The 20,901-nt window shown below is 41.3% G+C and overlaps 1 protein-coding gene across 4 annotated transcripts in view; it reads right to left on the reverse strand.

The window, feature by feature from the left end:
• DENND2B (DENN domain containing 2B) overlaps positions 1-20,901 on the reverse strand; it is a 225,541-nt gene that overhangs the window by 27,330 nt on the left and 177,310 nt on the right. For all 4 annotated transcript variants that reach the window (XM_042439251.1, XM_042439425.1, XM_042439339.1 and 1 more), the window contains 4 exons: positions 18,874-18,943; positions 14,211-14,288; positions 7,991-8,131; positions 6,208-6,356 (listed from right to left, as the gene is read on the reverse strand). In XM_042439251.1, coding sequence (XP_042295185.1) covers positions 6,208-6,356; positions 7,991-8,131; positions 14,211-14,288; positions 18,874-18,943 — 438 coding nt within the window. The remainder of the gene's footprint in view (positions 1-6,207; positions 6,357-7,990; positions 8,132-14,210; positions 14,289-18,873; positions 18,944-20,901) is intronic.

Consider the following 20,901-nt stretch of genomic DNA (forward strand, 5'->3'; position numbering starts at 1 on the left):
TCTATTTCCCGCCTCTCCCTGCGGATCGAAGCGGAATTCCATCGATATCAGCAATACAGTCTACAAAGTACATAACAATTAAAAACATCATCATATAACCACAATACACAATAAAATACAGTACAATACAATACTAGTCAATGCTAGTAAGCCAGCAACATTACAGTAGAGGAAACAATGCATCTGATTCATCTGTTTTTCCATATACAGTGGTACCTCGGGATACGAAATACCCAGGTTACGAAATTTCCGGGATACGAAAAAATCCCATTGGAAATAATTGTTCCGGGTTACGAATTTATTTCTGGTTACGAAAAATTTTTTTGGTGCTTTTCGGCGCTTTTTCGCACGAAACGTGGCTTTTCCCCATTAGCGCCTATGGCAATTCGGCTTACGAAGGCTTTTCGGGTTACGAAAGCGGCCGCGGAACGAATTAATTTCGTAACCCGAGGGAGCAGTGTAGTCTAAACGGGTGGGAATCTTCACTATAGCAGGTCAGGTGGATATGCCTGCTGGAAGAGATACGTCTTTAATGCCTTCTTAAAGCCTTCTAATGATGTGATGAGATGGATCTCTTCTGGCAAGTTGTTCCATAATTTTGGGACCGCGGCTGTGAATGCTTTTTGGGAAGTAGTGACCAGTCTGGTTTTTTTGTATTCCAGCAACTTCTTCCCTGAGGTTCTGAGTCTGCGGAGCGGATTGTGTAGGGAGAGGCATTCCCTTAAGTAACTCGAGCCCGAGCCATGTAGGGCTTTAAAGGTAATGACCAACACTTTCTATTGTGCCCGGAAGCTAATCGGCAGCCAGTGTAAAGATTTTAGTATTGGTGTAATATGGTCCGATCTTGATGTTCCCGTGACCAATCTTGCTGCAACATTTTGGATTAATTGAAGCTTCCGAACTTGGTACAAAGGTAGCCCCATGTAGAGCGCATTACAGGAATCTAAATGAGAGGTTACCAGTGCATGCACCACTGCTTCAAGATCTCTCCGAGCCAGGTAGGGGCGCAGCTGGTGTATCAAACGAAGTTGGTACCAAGCACTCCTGGCCGCCGCCTCCACATGCGATGTTAACTGTAGAGACGAGTCCAGGAGCACTCCCAAACTGCGGACTTCGTCCTTTAGGGGAAGTGTGACCCTGTCCAGGACAGGTTGACAAATCTCCCCACTCGGCCCAGGGGTTCCTATTGCAAGTACCTCCATTTTCTCTGGATTCACCCTGAGCTTGTTTTCTCTCATCCAGCCCATTACCGACTCAAGACAGGCATTTAGAGGAGAGATGCCATCCTTGGTCACTGAAGCAATTGGGGACACAGAGAGGTGGAGTTGGGTGTCATCAGCGTACTGATAACACCGCGCCCCATGTCTCCGGATGATCTCTCCCAGGGGCTTCATGTAAATGTTAAACAGCATGGGAGACAGAATGGCGCTTTGAGGGACGCCCGATGTCAACTCCCGCTTATGGGAGCAACTGTCTTCCAGCATCACCATCTGGAATCTGCCCGAGAGATAGGATCTGAACCACTGGGGTGCAGTGCCCCCGATGCCTAAATCCCTCAGGCATTCCAGAAGAATACCATGGTCTATGGTATCGAAGGTCACACTTCCCCCATCGATGCCCAGACGGAGATCATCGACCAAGGCGACCATGGCAGTCTCAACTCCGTATCCTGCCCTGAAGCCAGTTTGAAATGGGTCTAGATATTCGGCTTCATCCAAGACCGCCTGGAGTTGGAAGACAACTGCCCTCTCAATCACCTTGCCCAAAAATGATAACAAAGAGACTGGCCTGTAGTTGTTTCTAATTAGGGGATCAAGGGAGGTTTTTTTCAAGAGTGGTTTAACCACTGCTTGTTTGAGTTTGGATGGAAATATCCCCTCCCTAAGAGATGCATTAATGATGATTTGAAGTGAGATTACTACTGCATCTCCTCCCTGAATGGTCAGCCAAGATGGGCAGGGATCTAGAGGGCAATCATCTTCCTTACACTTCCAAGCAGCTTGTCCATCAGTATTCATAAATGTTGCAAAACCAGCAGTATATGGAAAGTGTCATTGATGCCAACCATATATCATAATAAATTATTTCTGTTTGCTTTATTTATTGGCTTCCAAGAAAAAAGAAGAGTAGATACCATTAAGCTTATGGAAAATTCTCAATTTGTGATCAATATTTTATTAATTCTAGTTGGTTTCTCCCCATGCAGAAAATGTTCAGGTGGTCATTCAGCTGCTAAATGCCATCCAGTTCCTCTTACACCTACCTCAACACAAAGTCATATATAGCACATAACTTGTAAGGGAATGGCATTTTTCCAGCACCAAGGCTGCAATACTTATTTGCTGAGACAATGATCCTTCTCTGCAAGATACTATAGCCATTCCAGTTGTGAGTACAGCATGGTATGTGGTTGCAAAAATGTCATGTTATGGACACTTATTAACTCCTCCCAGACTGATACATGTTCCAATCTGTGCTCTTAAACGTATGCATGTGTGTGCATTAAAGAAAGTATTGAAGTGATGAAGAAAATAAAGAAAGAAAGAGCAACAAGGAGCATTAATCCAGAGTTTTACAAAGCTGTTGTTATCTCTATTTATACTCTAACTTTTCTCCAAAGTTGGGACTTAAGGCAGTTTGAAATGAAATGCTAGTACCTATCTTCTACAGCAGTGGTTATCACACTGTTTTGTGATGCTTTGTCTTTATTGCATTGATCTCTTTGTACTGCCCCTTTCCAGATCAAGAGTAAACATCACTAGCATAAAAAAGGAAAACTGAGATAAATAGGAAACAGGCATATCTACTCCCACCTACCTCACAACTGTGTGTTCATCTATGATACAAGAATAGCATACTGTACTCTTGTAGCTTGTTGAATATGGTATGAATCAGTGGGGTCCCTGTGGTTGGTGTCACATGGTGTGGGGGTGCAATGAGTGGAGGCAGCGAGGGGCAGACTGTCCCACTGCCCACCCTCCCTCCCTCTCTCCCTCTCACTGCCTGGCTAGCCTGTCCCCCAGCTGGGCCACTGCCAACTAGCAAGACTGCTGCTGGGAAGGGTGCTTCAGCCTCTGGCAGCCATTCAGGGTCTGGGACAGAAGCTCAGAGGAGCAGCCACACTGGACACCCAACAAAAGGCACTGCCTCCCCAACAGCCCCCACTGCTAGGATAGGCAGTGCTGTGGCCTCCAGAGGCCTCACTGGAGTCTCGCACAGCTGCCAGATAAGTGAGAAAGGAACTAAACTCACTGAGTGTACATCCCCTCTCTGGTGCAGGTCACACACCCCACATCATCCTAATGACGGCACTGCTATGCTATGTCCCCAGAAAAGTATTGAGTTGACCCACTACTATTTTCTACTATATTTCTAGTCATCATATTGAATATTAATAGCATCTCCAGAAATGAAAGATATCTGAATGAGACAGGTCATTCAAGCAGAAATGCCATTCAAGAATAGCTTAAGCTATTCTTACTCATTTCTGGAGCAGAAAGATGTCTTCCCCTCTTCCCTTACTAATAAATACATCCGTATCGCCAATTAAGCAATGCAGCAAATGTCATAATCCAAATAACTTAGGTTTACACATTAGGACAAAAATGGTCAATCTGTGGTCCAACAGTTGTGGTTCAATTGCAAAGATCATCACATTTTAATAGTTAATAAAGTCACTGAAAAGTAGAAATACTAACATAAAAGTATCTCTTTTTTTAAAAAAAGCAGAGGGGAGGCATAATTACTGGAAATACAATATGAGCCCCATATCTGTGGGATTGGTATCTGTGGTTTCACTTGCCCACATCTGAAAAATATGTTCTTTCTAGGAATCTCTAGGTCCTCCAGCATGACTCTATGGTCAACTTTCAACAGAAGTCTTTCATTTCAATATAATTCAATATAATTCACTATTGTTTTTTGTGAGTTTTTCAGGCTATGAAGCCGTTGTTCTAGAAGAGTTTATTCCTGATGTTACATGAGCAGCTGTGGCTGGCATCTTCAGAGAATGCTGGAATGGAAGAGAGTGAGGTATATATACTTTTGGTTGAGAGGAGATGATTTGCATGTTAATCTGTGTATTGTTCTCTTTTTGAACGGCAAGGCCTACAAGGTGTCCATTTACTTAATGATCCATTATCTGCTGGAAATCTCCTTACCCTGGGTGGTTTTCATTTGCATTTGCTGGATCCTAATTTTGGTGTTTTTCAGGACTGGTAGCCAAACTTTTTTTACTTTTGTTTTTCCTGTTGAAATTGTCCAGGTGTTTATGGATTTCAATGGCTTCCCTGTCCATTCTGACCTGATAGTTGTTGGCATGATCCAGAAGTGTTTCCAAACAGCATTTTATGCCTAGGTGGTTTATAACATGTTCTGCTACTGCTGATTTTTTTTGGCTGACCCAGTCTACAGTGTCTCTCATATTCCTTGATTCATGCTTGAACACTGCATTTGGAAGTCCCTATGTAGACTTGTCCGCAGTTGCATTGTAAACTTTTGCACCTGTGAGAGGGTTTCTCCTTCACTAAGCACAGCATTTGTTGGATTTTCTTGGTCAGTTTGTAGACCATTTGTAGGTTGTGTTTCCCTATTCTGTCTGTAACTCCTTTGATGTATGGTAAAAATACCTTACCTTTGGGTTGTTTGTCTTCACTCCTATGGGTTTTTCCAGGTCTGGCAGCCCTTCTGATGTCTGAGCTGGAGTAACTATTAGCCTGTAGAACTCAGTCTAGGCGTTTCAATTCATCTTCCAGGAAGTGGGGGTTCACAGATCCTTTTTGTCCAGTCTACCGGTGTTTTTATTGTGCTTCTTTTTTGTCCTGGGTTATGTCTGGAGTTCTTGTGTAGGTATTGGTCAGTGTGTGTAGGTTTTCCGTATACTGTGTGGCTCCACCATTGGTTTAGTTTGCAGATAACCAGGACATCCAAGAATGGCAATGTTTCTTTCTTTTCTTTTTCCATCATGAATTGGATGTTTGAGTGGATGTTGTTCAGATGGTTCAACAACAGAGTCAGATCTTCTTCTCCATGGCTCCAGATGGTGAAAGTGTTATCTACATATCTGAACCATGTTGCAGGCTTTTTTAGTACTGTTTGCAGGGCTTGCTTTTAAAAATGTTCTGTGTAAAGGTTTGCTATCACAGGGATCGAAGGGCTTCCCATGGCTACCCCATCTCTCTGCTCATAGAATCCATTGTCCCACTGGAAGTAGCTTGTAGTGAGGCAATGTTCAAACAGGGTTCGAACATTGCCTCTTGGGAAGTCCATACAATCTTGGTGGGAGCGCCTCTGATTTGCATAAACTTTGGCATGTGGTTGGTGGAATTGAGCCCTAGTGGTGCAGTGGTTAAATGCCTGTACAGTGGTGCCTCGGGTTACGAAATTAATTCGTTCCATGGCACCGTTCGTAACCCGAAAAGCCTTCGTAAGCCGAATTGCCATAGGCGCTAATGGGGAAAAGCCGCGATTCCGTGCGAAAAAGCCGAAAAAAGCACCAAAAGTTTTTTCGTAACCCGAAAAAACATTCGTAACCCGGAACAATGTTTTCCTATGGGATTTTTTCGTATCCCGAAAATTTCGTAACCTGGGTATTTCGTATCCCGAGGTACCACTGTACTGCAGCCATTCAGTCACAAACCATAAGGTTGCAAGTCAATACCAGCAAAAGGGCTCAAGCTCGACTCAGGCTTGCATTCTTCCGAGGTCGCTAAAATGAGTACCTAGATTGTTGGGGGCAATTAGTTTACAATTTGTAAACCACTTAGGGAGTGCTTAAGTGCACTGATAAGCGGTGTAGAAATTTGCTTGCTTTTGCTATTGGAATTGAGTTTTTGATCAAGGAGTTTGTTTTCCTGGTGATTTTGTTGCTTGGGTCTTGTTTCAATTTTTTGTATATTGCAGGATCCAGGAGTTCCTTGATTTCTTCTGTTTCTATGATTACTCTGGCATTGCCTTTGTCTGCTAGAAGAATGATGATTTCTGGGTCCGAATTGAGGTCCTTGAAAGTTCACTATTATTTGCAGTTTTGCTTTTGCATAGTAAGTCTGGGAACATATCCCCACACAGATATGGGGTGGTCATACTGTATATTAAATATGCCTTAACAAAAATCTGTACGTTTGTGAGCATCTTTGTAAGTTGCTTCATAAAACCAGATATCATGGTCTTTCAGAGTCACTTCATTCATTAAGTTCTTTATTGGCTTACCTGAGTTTATCTGCTACAAAGATCACTCGCCGTTCCAGTAAGAGGGAAGCAAAGATCCTGATGATCTGTCGAATACTCAGACATTTGAAAAGACATTCAAAGTCCACATGTTCCAGACGAGAGTCCATTGGCCGCCGAAGCTCTATCACCTGAATGAATTCCACAAACATAAATCATGCCCCAACTAGACTCATTTTCATGTGGATATTAGGATGATCTTGGATTGATTATTAAGTGTTTAAAAGTGAAGGAAAAATATTTCGCAAAACATCTGCTTCATATAGCTGCCTTGAGAATCAATATATTTTGCAACACCTTTCTTATGGCCACTCATACCCTTCTCGCATGATCAAAGAAAGCCGAGGTACAGAGAAAGAGAAGTGGCTTTCTCCATGCCTCTCTGTATACCACTGTAGCACTTCCATTCTCCTTCCAGAGGTGATAGTCATAAAAGGTTACCTTTTGCCAAATGGATTTTTCCATTGCAACTGTCTCCCTCAGGAAGAGAACAGAAGTGCTTCAACAACATAAAGAGAGAAAGCTGCTTCTGTTTCTCTGCATCTTGGACTTCTTTTGTCATGCAATAAGGTCTCCCATGTGTTAATTTGGATAACATGCACATGCATGTTCAAGTCAGAGAAATACCGGGGTGACCAAAGTGCAACCCTGTTCTTTTTGTTACTCTTAGGCTCTTTTTGTAATTCTTCCTTCTTTGTAACTACCTTCTCTCCCCCGTCCCCTAAAAGAGGAAAGGCCAAACTGCCTCTTCTAAAAGCCTACAGGAACAACTATTCACCTTTGAAATAGGTTTCCGGAGACTCTCTGCACTATTAAACATTAAAAAAAAAATGTTTGTGACATTTTTGGTGGTTCATGCAGCCCAGAGATGATTCCAGGGGTAGGAAAGTGGCTCCCAGACATGACACAGTTATCCACCCTCAATGTATGCTTTGATTTGGATTTCCTGCATGGCAGGGGGTTGGACTGGATGGCCCTTGCAGTCTCTTCCAACTCTATGATTCTAATATATGTGCATAGTACTGTAAATTTTTCCTTAACCATCCTTGGCATGAATCTGATATATGAACTGTCTTATGAAGCTGAATTCAAAAGATGAAAGAGACGTTCACTTCATGATTTATACATTACAACATAAAAAGAGTTAGTTCACATCTTACTAATCCAGGTATTATCTCTAACTTTGCTAGCCTGGTTTCTATAACAAAAGATCTCTCTCTCTCTGAATGAGAGAGACACATTGTTCAGAGTTCCTGTAGTTTTTAATGACCAAATATAGACAGAGGTACAACATATTCTAGAGTACAGAACTATCTAAGCTCTTGTGACAACTTCTAATTCCATCCTTCCTGCCTTGTGTGACTTCAGCCTTCCTGGTTTAACAATGAAGGAATCAGTCAAAGAAAAAAACACCTTGAGACTGACTGTCGGTTTGCTGACCTTGTGATAAAGCCTGTCAACATTATATTTTTACAGGGAAAACCAAGAGGCCTTGAAGTACAGTGGTAAACTGTTAAGCAAATATAGCTTACATTTCCAAGAGCTCTCTCCTTCCTCCTCTCTCACACACAAACACAGAGAAATCTAATGAAATGGTTTACAAATGGAAATTACCATTACTTTAAAAAAAAACTTGTTACAAGGGTGTTATCTCCAGAATTGTGACAACTCTGTGAGATCTACTTCCTGTCTCCCTATGTTTACTGTTTGCAAGAGTGGCTGTGCTTGGTAGCATTTTACTCCATGGTTTAACATTTCTTTTTACCTCATTTCCAGCTCCAGGCAGGAAAGTCTTGACTTTGATGGTCTTTCCAGGTGCAGGGAAAGGAGACTCCATCAGACTTCGCATAAATGGGTAAACCAGTGCAGCAGATATTCCTCTCCTCCTTTCAACTTCATCCAGTATCTGATCCATCACAGCCAAATGTGAAAGAGAAGACAGATATCATATACTACATTAGAGGCACAGAGAAACGTTTGTCTGTTTGCATTCTCTTGGGGGATAATCTATTAAAGGCCCTCATTCAAGAGTGGGTGAGGCAAGAGGATGAAGTGGGCAGAGTCATCTCCCCCCCCACACACACACACCTTTCCCACCTAAAAAGACAAAAGTAACAAGCTGTTTCTGACCCAAATCTGCACATTATCAGAGAGCTCTGGAAATTAAGCCCAGGGCATCATGCATGCATTGCCCACTCCCAGCTGTATTGCCTCTACTCATCCTAAATACTAGTAAATGGTCAGTTCTTTTTTTATTTATTTTTTAAATTTTAATTATAAATACACGTAACAAAACAAACTAAAGACATACACATAAAACATATTACAACACAATAAAGGAACATATCAGCTTTCATCCATCCGTTAGTCATATCTTAGATCTTACATCAAAGTTTACATCATGTATTTTACACTTCCATAGTGATCTCCACCATTCTTGTTTATCTCGTATAAGTTTGTTTCCTCTTCTCTAATTTTCAATTGTTGTACCAGTTCCTCTAATAACGAAGTGTATTTCAACATCAATGTGATATATCGAAAAAGAAAAAAGAAAGTCTGTGCTCTGCAGGTTCCTCCTATTCAGAATAACTATTATACCAAACCTTAAGTCTATTTTACCCTTGTCTTTCTTTATTATTTGTGTTCGGTATTTCTCTAGTCTTTCTGCCATAAGCACATATTTATTATCATATTATTTCCCCCTTTATATACTTTTTCACGCATAGCCATTCCTTTTCTCTTTCACATATTGTTTCTGTTTGGGTGTTTTTCAAACGAGCCGTTAGAATGTCCAGTAAATGGTCAGTTCTGAATGACATATATTTTTACGCAGGGTAGAATCCTTTTGGTGTCTTATGCGTGTTGAAGTTTCTCTATGGAAACAGTTAGACATATTTGACCTATACACAATATAAGCATTCAGCTCAAAGTAGCAGAAACAAAGGGGCTCAACAGATGGGCAGCTCCGTGCCGCCCCTCTTTGCCCCGCATCATTGCCGCAACAACCAAACAGCATGACAACGATGCGCTCCCTCCCGGGAGCAAAACGAAGCTGTCAAAAGCAGCTTCCTGGAAGCAGTGTGACTGATGCGTGCACGCCGATCGCGTCACTTCCTGCCAGTGCCATTTGGGCACTGTGTGAAGCTCACGCCATCATGACACCACCTGTGTGGATGGTGGTGAGTGATGATGGTGCCGTCCTCACAAACTAGGGCTGCTGGACATGTAAATGCCCAGCCTCATCTAACCCTAGTTTGCGGTGAGGATGCCACAAAATGCCCGTCTGTACTGGGCCAAAATTGGGAATGTCAATGTGCATACAATTGTGTATGCATTCACATATTCAGGTAGACCATCTGTTCCACATTAAGCTGTATATTTCATTACACATTAGGCTGCAAACATTGCCATTCAACACAAAGATCATGGAGTACAATCAACACATTATTTCACTTGTGGGGGTTTAAAGTATACAAGGATCTCAGTTATGGCCTAACAGATAAGCACTTTCCAATTTTCTTTTTTAGAAATGGCAACTCTAGCACTGAAGTCCTTCAATTAATAGAAACAGAAACAGTAAGTACATTTCTATACCACTTATCAGTGCACTTAAGCACTCCCTAAGTGGTTTACAACGTGTAAGCTAATTGCCCCCAACAAGCTGAGTACTCATTTTGGAAGGATGCCAGGCTGAGTCAACCCAAGCGCCTGGCTGGTACTGAACTCTGAACCTTGTGGTTTATGAATGAGTGGCTGCAGTACAGGAATTTAACCACTATGTCACCAGGGCTCTTTGATAACAGATCCTGTCCAGAATTTCTTCTCTATGAAGGACGGGCCCCAGTATTCCATCTGAACAAGAACTAGACAAGGCAGGCTTCCTCAAATACAAGAATGGTGAAAAAAAAATATTTCTGGAAAGCCAGCTTCACAACTCTGTAAAAGTATGACAAGCATGGACTGAGTTTCCAGTTGGCAAAACAGTAAAATGTTCCCAATTCTCTTTCCCAATTTGACAATTCAGTTGCATGAACTGGCAATAGGATTTTATTTCATTCATTCATTCATTCATTCATTCATTCACTCATATAACTGGTCTCTAACTGCGGATTCAAACTGGGGCTGCAGGGATCAGGCCCTTTATTTACTGAGCCTTTGTTATTGTTATTATTATTATTATAGTTTATTTCTAAAGCACTGTAAATGTACATAGCATTGTATTGGGTTTTGAGTATTGGACTATGACTCTGGAGACCAGGGCTCAAATCCGTGCTCTGTCATGGAAACCAGCTAACTGACCATAGGCAAGTCACATTCTCCCAGCCTCAAATGAAGGCAAAAGCAAACCCCTTCTGAACAAATTTTGCCAAGAAAGTCCCATGATAAAGTCACCTCAGGGTTGCCATAAGTCACAAATTACTTGAAGGCACACAACAATGACAAGTAGTTCACAGGCAAAGTGTTATTGGCTTTATCTTTGCCGCATTGTAAACAACTTAGATTACAGCCAAAGTGAAGCACTGCAGCTGCTCAGTCCAGTTAGACCAGGGTGTTTATCACACTATACTCTTATAGTGCTACTATTCCACTTTAACTGCTCTAGCTGCCTCCTGTTGCATTCTGGGATTTGCAGTTTTAAGGAGAGGTATTTAGAATTCTCAGGCATGATTATGAACATTTGAAATTTTGATTCACATATTCAAGCAAACAGTGGTTATTTTAATTCATGATTTGCATTATTTTAAAGCAAAACCTACCACTGTATTACCAAAAAGGGATTAATATCTTGGATTTGCCTTGATTTATATTCAAGATCCAATGACATAGGTCCAAAACACACTGCAGAAGGAAGCCAGTTTGAGACTGCTTTAAGTGCCCTGGCTCAATGCTGGGGAATTCTGGGAACTGTAGTTCTATAAGATATTTAGCCTTCTCTGTCATAATAAACTACAGTTCCCAGGATTCCCTAGCAATGAGCCAGGGAAATTAAAGCAGTCTCAAACCGGATTATTTCTGCAGTGTGTTTTGGACCATAGTGCCAAGACCAGAATTCTCTTATACTTTATTGTGACTTATTATCTGTTTCAACTTTTCCTTCCCCGCACCCCAGATGAAGCTGCAGTGAAATAGGTAATGCCCATGCCATATAGCAACATCAGACAGAAAACAGAGAGAAATTTGCTTTCAAGATCTGTTTTCTGTGATTTTCAATAATAACATTTTGCTTTTGTTTCAGCTTTAAAAAATTGTTCAGTTAACAATTTTTGAGATAACCATGAGGTTATTGCAATTACCTATTTAGTTTCAGAACTTTTAGAAAAAGAAATAAGCAGAACAAAATGTCCCTGTAGCAAATTCCTTTGAAACATGATTTATTTCACTCTTAAAGTTAAACAAATTACCTCTTTCTGTGTCCTTTGTGTCAATGTGTAGCCTAATGTAAACAACACTCCCAGGGCTTGACTTGCACCATCACACCTTCTGTCAATGTCACAAATCAGGTTTGGCATTTGCTGACCTGCAGCCATGCAGCCGTTTTCTCAGCTGATCCAAAGAATTACTTTCCACTTATTTGCTTGAGAACTACAGTATTTCTAAGATGAACTGGTAGATCCTAAAACCAGTTAATGCAACAGCACATATATAGATAGCACTTTTACTTTACCAAAACAAACAAACAAAAAAGTCTTAAGAAACCACATCCCTTTTATTTGCATAGCATCCCTGTGTTCTAGCAGTGAAAAAACAACCTGGAGATAATAACTTGCCCAAAACCATAAGCTTTGTGCTACTGCAATTGCTTTGTATGTCAATCTCTGGCTACTCTCTCTAAAAGGATCATGTAACAGATGTGGAGAAAGATTTCTCTACAAGGCCACTGAGAAATGCTGCCTTCAAAGTAAATAACACTGAGCTCAATGGACAAATAATCTTCCTTTATAACATATGTGAAGAACAGAGCTGAGTAAAGTCCCTTTTTTGGATCAGAGCTCCCAGAATCTCCCAGCTAGCATAAGCACTGGAGGATTACAGAAATTGCCATCCAAGATATAACCTTTCCAAGTTCTAGTTAAGACTATCCAGTGGCACATTTATCTGTAGCAAATGTGGCATTTAAATCCAGGCCTCACAAATCCAAGCCCACTAAAACAAATATACCTCTTGTATGAAATACTATATTTTCCATCTCTCTGCTGTGACACAAGGATAAATGTTCTGAGAAAAACCTCTCTCACACATTCCATTTAGTCAACCTTAGCAGAACAAAAACGTTATCAAAATGAAGGACAAGTGAAACAGTCATTCAGGCATAGGCAGCAACAGCAGAAACAGTTCAAATTCCCTTTAAGTAAGCAAATTGTATCTTGAAAGCTTTATATTTCAAAACTTTTATTTGATATAGGAGAGTATCTGTGGGACTGTCAACATTTGCTGACAGTCTGTCAAAATGCCCAGGCTTTACAGGTATTTCTGTTGTTTCATTAGCCCGAGTAAGTGGTTTATTGTTAAGTTACTTATTATTCCCATTAACTTCTGCATAAGAAACATTAACCCTTTTGCAAAACTGGTCTCCTTCTGAACCATCTCCATGGTTGTACAGACATAAGAAGGAGCCATATGTTGTCAGCCCATGACAGCCTATGACAGAGGTATGTGATCTTAATCTCTCCATCCAATCCACCCACCCCAGGTCTCATTTTGTGGTGCCTTATCCTCCTTTGTGGTTAAGACACATGTGGGCACCCTGATTAAAGACCATCCATCCCAATTGCCACTTCTGTAGCCTCAGAGGGAGGGAAGAAGAGACAAGAGACTTAATCCCCTCCTCCATTGCCATCCTTTTGTGTCATGTCTTAACTAGATTGTAAGCCTGACCACAGGTAACTGCTTTGCTGTTCTTTTATTTGTAAAGCACCATGTACAGGGATGGTGCTATATAAGCAAACAATAATAATTACTGACCGTAGGACTACAACTCTAGAGTCCAAGATTCAATTCCCTGCTCAGCCATGGAAACCCATTGTGTGACCTTGGACCAGTCACATACTTTCAGCCCCAGATAACTCCATGATAGTTTGAAAATGACTGAAGGCAGACAACAACCAAAAAATTATGGGGTTTTCTTGGTACGATTTGTTCAGAGGGGGTTTCCCCTTACCTTCCAAAAGTGTTGATGATATCTTTAATCTATGTGCAGGAGAGGGAGGGAGGGATGGAGAAAGAGAGAATGAGAGACAGAAAGAGAAACAGCCTAGTCTAACAGATCTCATATATACAACCATCATGCATATGGAATTATCTTTTCTTTGTAGATGTCTGTGCATAGTGAACTTTCTATACTGTCATCTTGATATTTTATTTTAGCATTGTAGTGGCAGTATGTGGAACAGGACCTGGAAACAATAGGAGAGGCCATATGGAATGAGAGAATTCCAAGTCTGACATCATTCTTTTGGGTGTGCAGATACTTCTTGTTGCACAGGCCACAAAACAATCTCTCTTGGGGATTAATGGAAGCTGAATATGGAGGCAGTATAGACTACGAGGATTAGATATGCATTGGCTGAATATCCAACAGTCAGGAAAAGGAAGTCTGTGCAGGCATTCCCTATATCTGGCAATAAACAGATAGTGGGTTAGTGTTATTCTGGCCCATCATTTCAGGCTTATGTGCCAAGAATTACAGCTCAGCCAAAAGTACCTTTTAAAAAACAACAAGGAAAGTGGGGGAGAGAGAGACAGAGAGTGTGTGCTCCAATATTTACAGACACAGATGTTTTTCAAATCTAGATGTTATTTCAGACACAGAAGTAATAAAGCATTCTTTGATAAAACCAGTAACAGAGATCATCTGTCCTATATGGTAATTCTAAAATACTGTGTCCTGTTATCACCTGTAAAGCAAAGAATACTTCTCCTTGATTCAAGTAGAAAGGTTCTCTATGAGCAGCAAACACAAAGTCAGTGCAAAAAGAACAGCTTACCTTGGAAAACAAGTCAAAGCAACCCAGGCGGCTGATGACACAATATACTTCAGGTAAGCGCGGACCTTTTCCACTTGGCTGACAACCAAAAAAAATTAAAGAAAGAAAAAGAAAGGAGGATTGAATTGTCATTTATTGATATAATTCCTTTCTTCACCTAATGAGTCACTCTTGGGGAAATTATGGCCTGTTACAGACTGCCAAAATAAAGCTGCTTCGGGTCTCTTTGGAGGTATGCTATTTAAATGATGCATGGGTCCTAAGAGTCCAGAGGTCGCACCAAAGCCACACTCCATTCCTAAGCACTGGAGTGCAGCTTTTGGTGCAGCTTCCGGATTCTTAGGATGCATGCATCATTTAAACAGCATACCTCCAAAGAGACCCGAAGCAGCTTTATTTTGGCAGTGTGGAACAGGCCTTCCTTACTCTTTTTCCTAAGGAATGAAATGCAAGGCATGAGGAATGTTTATCCTCTTTATTGATCACTACATAATGGACACATATTTCCGGCATCATGCCAAAGCAATGTTAAAAAAAGGGACACTTAATTTTAGTGTCAACAGCTCATACTTTTCTTTTTACCATAGTACATGAAATGAAGACACCAGGACCACATATGAAGAAGTCTGGGAATAAGAACTCAACGGTTTTCAATATGTTAGTACTGTGGAGCACACTGTGGTTGAAACTGCTATCTTAGATCTTCCTAATGATTTACCATGCTGAGTCCATTATGAACCTGGGCTCCATGATGTGGTTCTTACATAGCAATAGCAACAGAAACAGCAATAGCACTTACATTTCTATACCTCTTCACAGTGAACTAAGCACTCTCTAAGCAGTTTATAACATGTAAGCCAATTGCACCCAACAAGCTGGGTACCTATTTTACCGACCTACAAAAGTCTGAGTCAATGTGGAGCCCTGTGAGATTAAACTCACAACGTTGTGGCTACAATACCAGCATTTAACCACTGTGCCACCAGGGCATAGTAGAAGGCATCTAGGAAAAATTCAATATAACAAGACTGATCGTAGTAAACAAGCCATGCCTCAAGCTGATTGACCTTATCCTCACTATTCTGAAGAATTTGTGCAGACCAGTGGTTCTCAAACATTTTAGCCTTGTGACCCCTTTTATATATGTGAACACCCCTCCCTATTTAATATAGAGTTAGGGTGGAGATGGTGGCATAGGGCAGTGGTGAGCCCAGACACATGCTCTGCTCCAGCAGTTGTCAGGAAGCAGTGAGTTTGTACTGGTCCTCCTTGGCTGGCTCATCCAAAATGCCATTTGTTTGGGAGCAAAGCCATTGAGGCTGCTTCTCCTCTGCCTCTCAGGGGCCCAGCCAGAAGCAGGTGATAGCAGCAGCCCCTAGCAAGAGGTGTAGCTGGCCTCTCCACTGCCCAGGACTATCATAGACGTTGGCTCTCCTTCAACCGCTGTGCACCTAGGGCCCACTGGACTAAGCAAGCACATTGGCTGAGGCTGCAGCAATGTCTTGTTCTAAAAACTGGGGAAGTGACAGGACAGGTGGGGTGGGGGGGGGAGAAGTAGCATCTTAGGATGGGTCCTGCCAGAAGCCATGATCCAGTGAACCTCCCGCTTCTCCTCTTCCTCAGTCAGAGGTGGCTAAGCCAAGCACCTTCCTTGCCTTTCCCTTCCCCTCCAGGACAAAAAAGGTTTGGAAAGCAAAAGTGGTGGTGGATGAGGAAGGATCAGGACTTCCAAGTATCACACTCCTCTTCAGTGACTCTCACACACCCCACAGGAGCCCCATTCCACAGTCTGAGAAGCACTGGTGTGAACATTCCCTCATTACATGTGTAAAGTAGAAGAGTGGTGTGCCTTGGGCTCCTGTTGATCACATGGTCTTCTTTAAGGATGTGTGGGATATAACTCTAATCCAAAAAACAAAAAACAAAAAAAAAAACAAAAAAAACCACCCCCCCCCCCCCCCCCAATAATAGGCATGACCCAATGGGTTCTTCCACAGATGGAACTGCTTCTGTCAGCAATACTGGGAAAGAAGCAGTTCTTTTTGCCTCTGATGCTTCCTACACACTCACCAAAATGAATTCTGTGAGTTAAGAAGCAATCTAGAAACACTTAGGTACTGTGAAAGAATACATGTTGTGGACAAGAACATTCAACCAGTGGGTGTCTGCTGGTGCTGTATTTCAAGAGCCAAAATGACCCTTGTATATCAAAACAAATCTTATATAATAATAATTTAATTTGTTTTATTTATATACCGCTATTCCAAAGATCATAGCGGTGAACAGCAAGTAAGCTAATTAGCAAGTAAGCTCATTTGCCCCCAACAGTCTGGGTACTCATTTTAGCGACCTCGGAAGGATGCAAGCCTGAGTCGAGCTTGGGCCCTTTTGCTGGTCTTGAACTCGCAACCTTGTGGTTTTGAGCGAATGGCTGCAGTACAGGCATTTAATCACTGCGCCACCAGTTTTGTGTACCAAAGGTATTTATCTTAGCTTCCAATTAGAACAAAGAAGAATACACACACACGCACACACATATATAAACTGGTTCTTAATTCCATTGTTAAGAGTCTTTCAAAATATCTTCTTCAGAGAATACCTTGGTGATCAAACTGCACACAATGGATGGGAAACAAGAGATTAATGTTTTAATCTGAGAATCACTGGTATGGTCAGCAGGTGTGTGTGCTCCTGCAGTGAAAAAACCATGAATAAACTTAATAGAGTTAAGTGAACACAGATGAGTCTATTTTTGGAGCAAGACCTGCTCCTCAACAGACGTCAAATTTCTGAAAAAGCAGAATCTTTCTTTGTCCATATTAGGTATAAAACGCCTTCTCAAAGCATCAAGTGATTATATCTAGCATGTGGGATTTGGGTTAAAATCATTGTGTCAAATCTGCAGGAATGTTGCAGCCATGCCAGGCATCCTGGACAGCTACCAGCTAAGAGCTCTCTTGCAAAGTGCCAGTAAAAACACTGCATTCCTAGGTCATATATAATAGTAGGAACAATAATTGCTCACAGTTTAGTCAAAGGCCCTGGCCTCATAAAATATTACTCTTGGTCTTTTAAAAAAAATTAAAAACCTTTTAAGGTTACAGTGTCACTGATTTTAAAAATAATGACAAGCATCTTCACTCCCCAAACCTCCCATGCTTCATGGCATCTATTTCAGTTCTTACCCTCTTCCCAATGTAACACTACCCTTTGTACTTACACATTACATTAATAAGGAATGCAGTGCCTCAGATCTAAAAAGCCACATACTAGATCTATGCTTCAAATCAGGCCTGTGAGCAAACATAGTTCTCTTGTCAAACTGACCACCCCTGTGTAGGCAGTAGGGATTGTTTTGAGTAGTAGGATTGTTTTTTATGATCCAGTTGTATTGTATTGGTAGTCCATGACTCAAATGGAGCAGGACATCTCATCCTGCCTCTATGAGATGAGGCCCTGCTTCCTTGGAGGTAATTCCTGTCCTTCTAAAAGGAAAATGTAACCATGTTCACCCAAAACATTTTACAAAACCTGACATACATGTAATTGGAAACCCAGTCTTAGCAGAGTTCTCAATTACGCAGACCTACAGCTACAATGAAACAATAAAATACAATTCGTCCAAACAGAAAGCCCTGCAAGACCATATATGCACCAGCAAGACCATATGTGATACATGTGCTTATTGAATTTCTCTGTACTATGAAAAAGACACCCAAGTTCACATCTGATAATAGGCCACATTGAACCATAAAACTGAAAGGCATCTTAACCACCATTTAGGACAATTTCCAATAGGATCTGCAAATAAGATTCAACTATAGCATCCCTGACAGACAAAATACCACCAGTAAAGAATTGCCCATCACCATGGTAATCTACTCCCCTGGGGCACATTTCTTCCCATTAACAAGCATCTCTTGAAGTTTAGCTGAAATATCCTTCCTTGGAATTTGAATTCATTGGTTTTATTCCCATTTTCTGGATCAAGAAAGAACACATTTGCTTAGTCTCTTGAATAACAGTCCTTTATATATTTGAAGGCTTCTATCTTTGGGGTGGCCTACACCCACCCCTTTCCTCAGAGGATTGGGGCCAGGGCAGCCATACCGGCAGCCCCTGTGGCCCCAATCTGGTGTTTTTCCAGGCTACAAAGAAGCGACAAAACACCGCTTCCCCTTGACCTGGAAAAGGGGTATCCTTGGGACTGCATGCCCCCGGACACCCTGACAAGCGCAGCCATGGGAGAAAGGGGCCGCCCAGCCCCTTTCTCCCTGGCTTTGTTCCGGCGGCAATCTAGTTGCCACAGGAATGAAGGGCACGCCCAAAAGGAGCTCCATTTTGGAGCTCCTTTCTGTGCTGCAGATAAGGCACCACAAGTGCCCTCCAGCGGCACACTAATGTCATGCATGCATCAGTCCGTGTGGAGGCGGTGCGTGCGTGACAACATCATCACACACTGTGTATGGACAGTGCACCTTCAAAATGGCTGGGGAGCGTGCAGTCGCTGCGCGCTCCCCAGCCCTAGTTTTGACCTTAGGACAGCGCTTCTACGCCGTCTGTATTAGGCCTTTGTTCCCCTTAATGGTCTTTTCTCTAGGCTAATGTTTAGCATGTTGGAATTTAGTACTTTGGGGGGAGGGGGAGAAGTAGATGTACTTACTAGTAATCGTCTGCAATAACCAAATCTTCTGCTGCCATCTTCTCCAGTCAGCATGAAAGAGAATGTCTCACTATAAGAAAGATCACCCCAGATTTTACTGCATTGCTTTAAAGCAGGTGTTAACATTCACTCTGGAAACCAATGAATCAATTAATCAAAATTTTATTGACATATCTTGAGTTATCTTCCAGATAGAGAAGATAAAGTTTTACTCCAAAGTCTTGGTGAGGCTAGGACACTAACCAAAGGATTTTGTATTGTTCTCTCCATATGTAAATGATGACTGAAAATCACAAGCAATAAGAAACTAGGCCTTGTATGTCCTATTTTGAAATTAATTCATATCTTCCCTTCTTTTGCCCTCCAGCTATAGTCTGGGTTTCTCTTATCTTAAAATACTTGGAACCAGAAATGTTTTGGATTTCAGTTTGTTTGTTTGTTTGCTTGCTTCTTTTTGGATTTTGAAATATTTTCATATACATAATGAGATATGTTGAGAATGGGACTCAGATCTAAACATGAAATTAATTTATGTTTTGTATACACCTTATACACATAGCCTGAAGGTAGTTTTATGCACATTTAACCACAATATTTTTAATAATGAAACAAAGATTGTGTACACTGAACCATCAGAAAGCAAAGGTGTCACTATTTCAGCCACCCATGTGGACAATTTTGGATTTTGGAGTATTCCAGATTTTAGAATTCTGAAGGGCCAAATAATTCCCACCCTTGATATAAGCCATAAATTATGGTAATTAAAAAAAAAAACAACCCATGGTTTCAGTTAAATCTCAAAGAACTTCAACTATTTCAGGCTAGAACTTGACATTGAAATCTGATTGTTGAAGTAAGTCCATTTAAGAGGTAAACTAAAGACTCTCCCAACAGCCTTGAATATCTTATTCTTTTGGTACTAACTTTCTAACTGTGCCCAGATCCATATAAGAACAAACAATGTAACATAAATTATACAGGCATGCTGATAAGGTTCTCCTCAACTGAGCTCAAAGAAAATTGCTGCCAGCTTATAAAATGAGAGGCATGCTCTAAGAGTGCTTAAATTCTCCCCCATCTTGGATTACAATACAAATTAGAGAAGGATGCCCAATTTCCCTCCTCACAATCTATACCAATCCCCAGAACACAGTCTTCCTAGCCCCTACCATCCCTGAACAGCTTTCAAAAGCAGCAGTGAGGAGCAAGCAGGGTGACCAGACATCCTCCTTTTCCTGGACATGTTCTACATTTCAGATGTCTGTCCAGGAGGAATTTCAAAATGTCCTCCATTTCGAGCAGGACTAAGAAGCATGAAGTTATATTTATATTAGTGTTTTTAGCTTTTATTTTGTAATACCTCCTATTTTTCTTGAATGTCCTGCATTTTGCAGTGCCTTGTCTTCCTTTGCAGTTAGCACATCTGGCCACCCTGCGAGCTAATAGGATAAATGGTTTTCTCTTCTGGCTTGGCAACTCAATGTGGTGGATCTAGGTCACTGTAGTTTTCAAAAATCACTATGACTTTCCTCTAAGAAGGTTGATCTGCATCAGGGCAACGCAAAAAAGGAAGGGGTTGACCTCCTTGCTCCCCTCTCTTCCTTCTATCCTGCTGCTGCTGCTACAACCATTGTCCAGAGAAAGAAGAGGGATTTAAGGAGAAAACAGAATATACTAAAGACAGAAATAATTAAAAGTATTATTTTCTAAGCCTGCGGTGTGAGTTGGGAAATATACATTCTTTCTGAAATGTTGTAAAGAGTTTGCATCTTTTCTGTATTGATCAGAAATGAGCAGGAGATAGGCAAGTTCTCTCATCTCTAATATCAGATACCAAAAAGGCAAATTTTCCAGAACATTTAGAATCTAAAGTAATGTAACATCATCACTGTCCTTCTACAATTCTGATCAAATTACACTTTCTTTGAGTTGTGAAAAGGGACACGAACTAGGTGTCCTGGACCAGCAAAACATTATGGAGTTCTGGATGGGGAAAAAAGCAACATTATTCATGGAACAAAGGGCAAA

This window comes from Sceloporus undulatus, chromosome 1 (genome assembly GCF_019175285.1).
Source record: "Sceloporus undulatus isolate JIND9_A2432 ecotype Alabama chromosome 1, SceUnd_v1.1, whole genome shotgun sequence".
NCBI lineage: Eukaryota > Metazoa > Chordata > Lepidosauria > Squamata > Phrynosomatidae > Sceloporus > Sceloporus undulatus.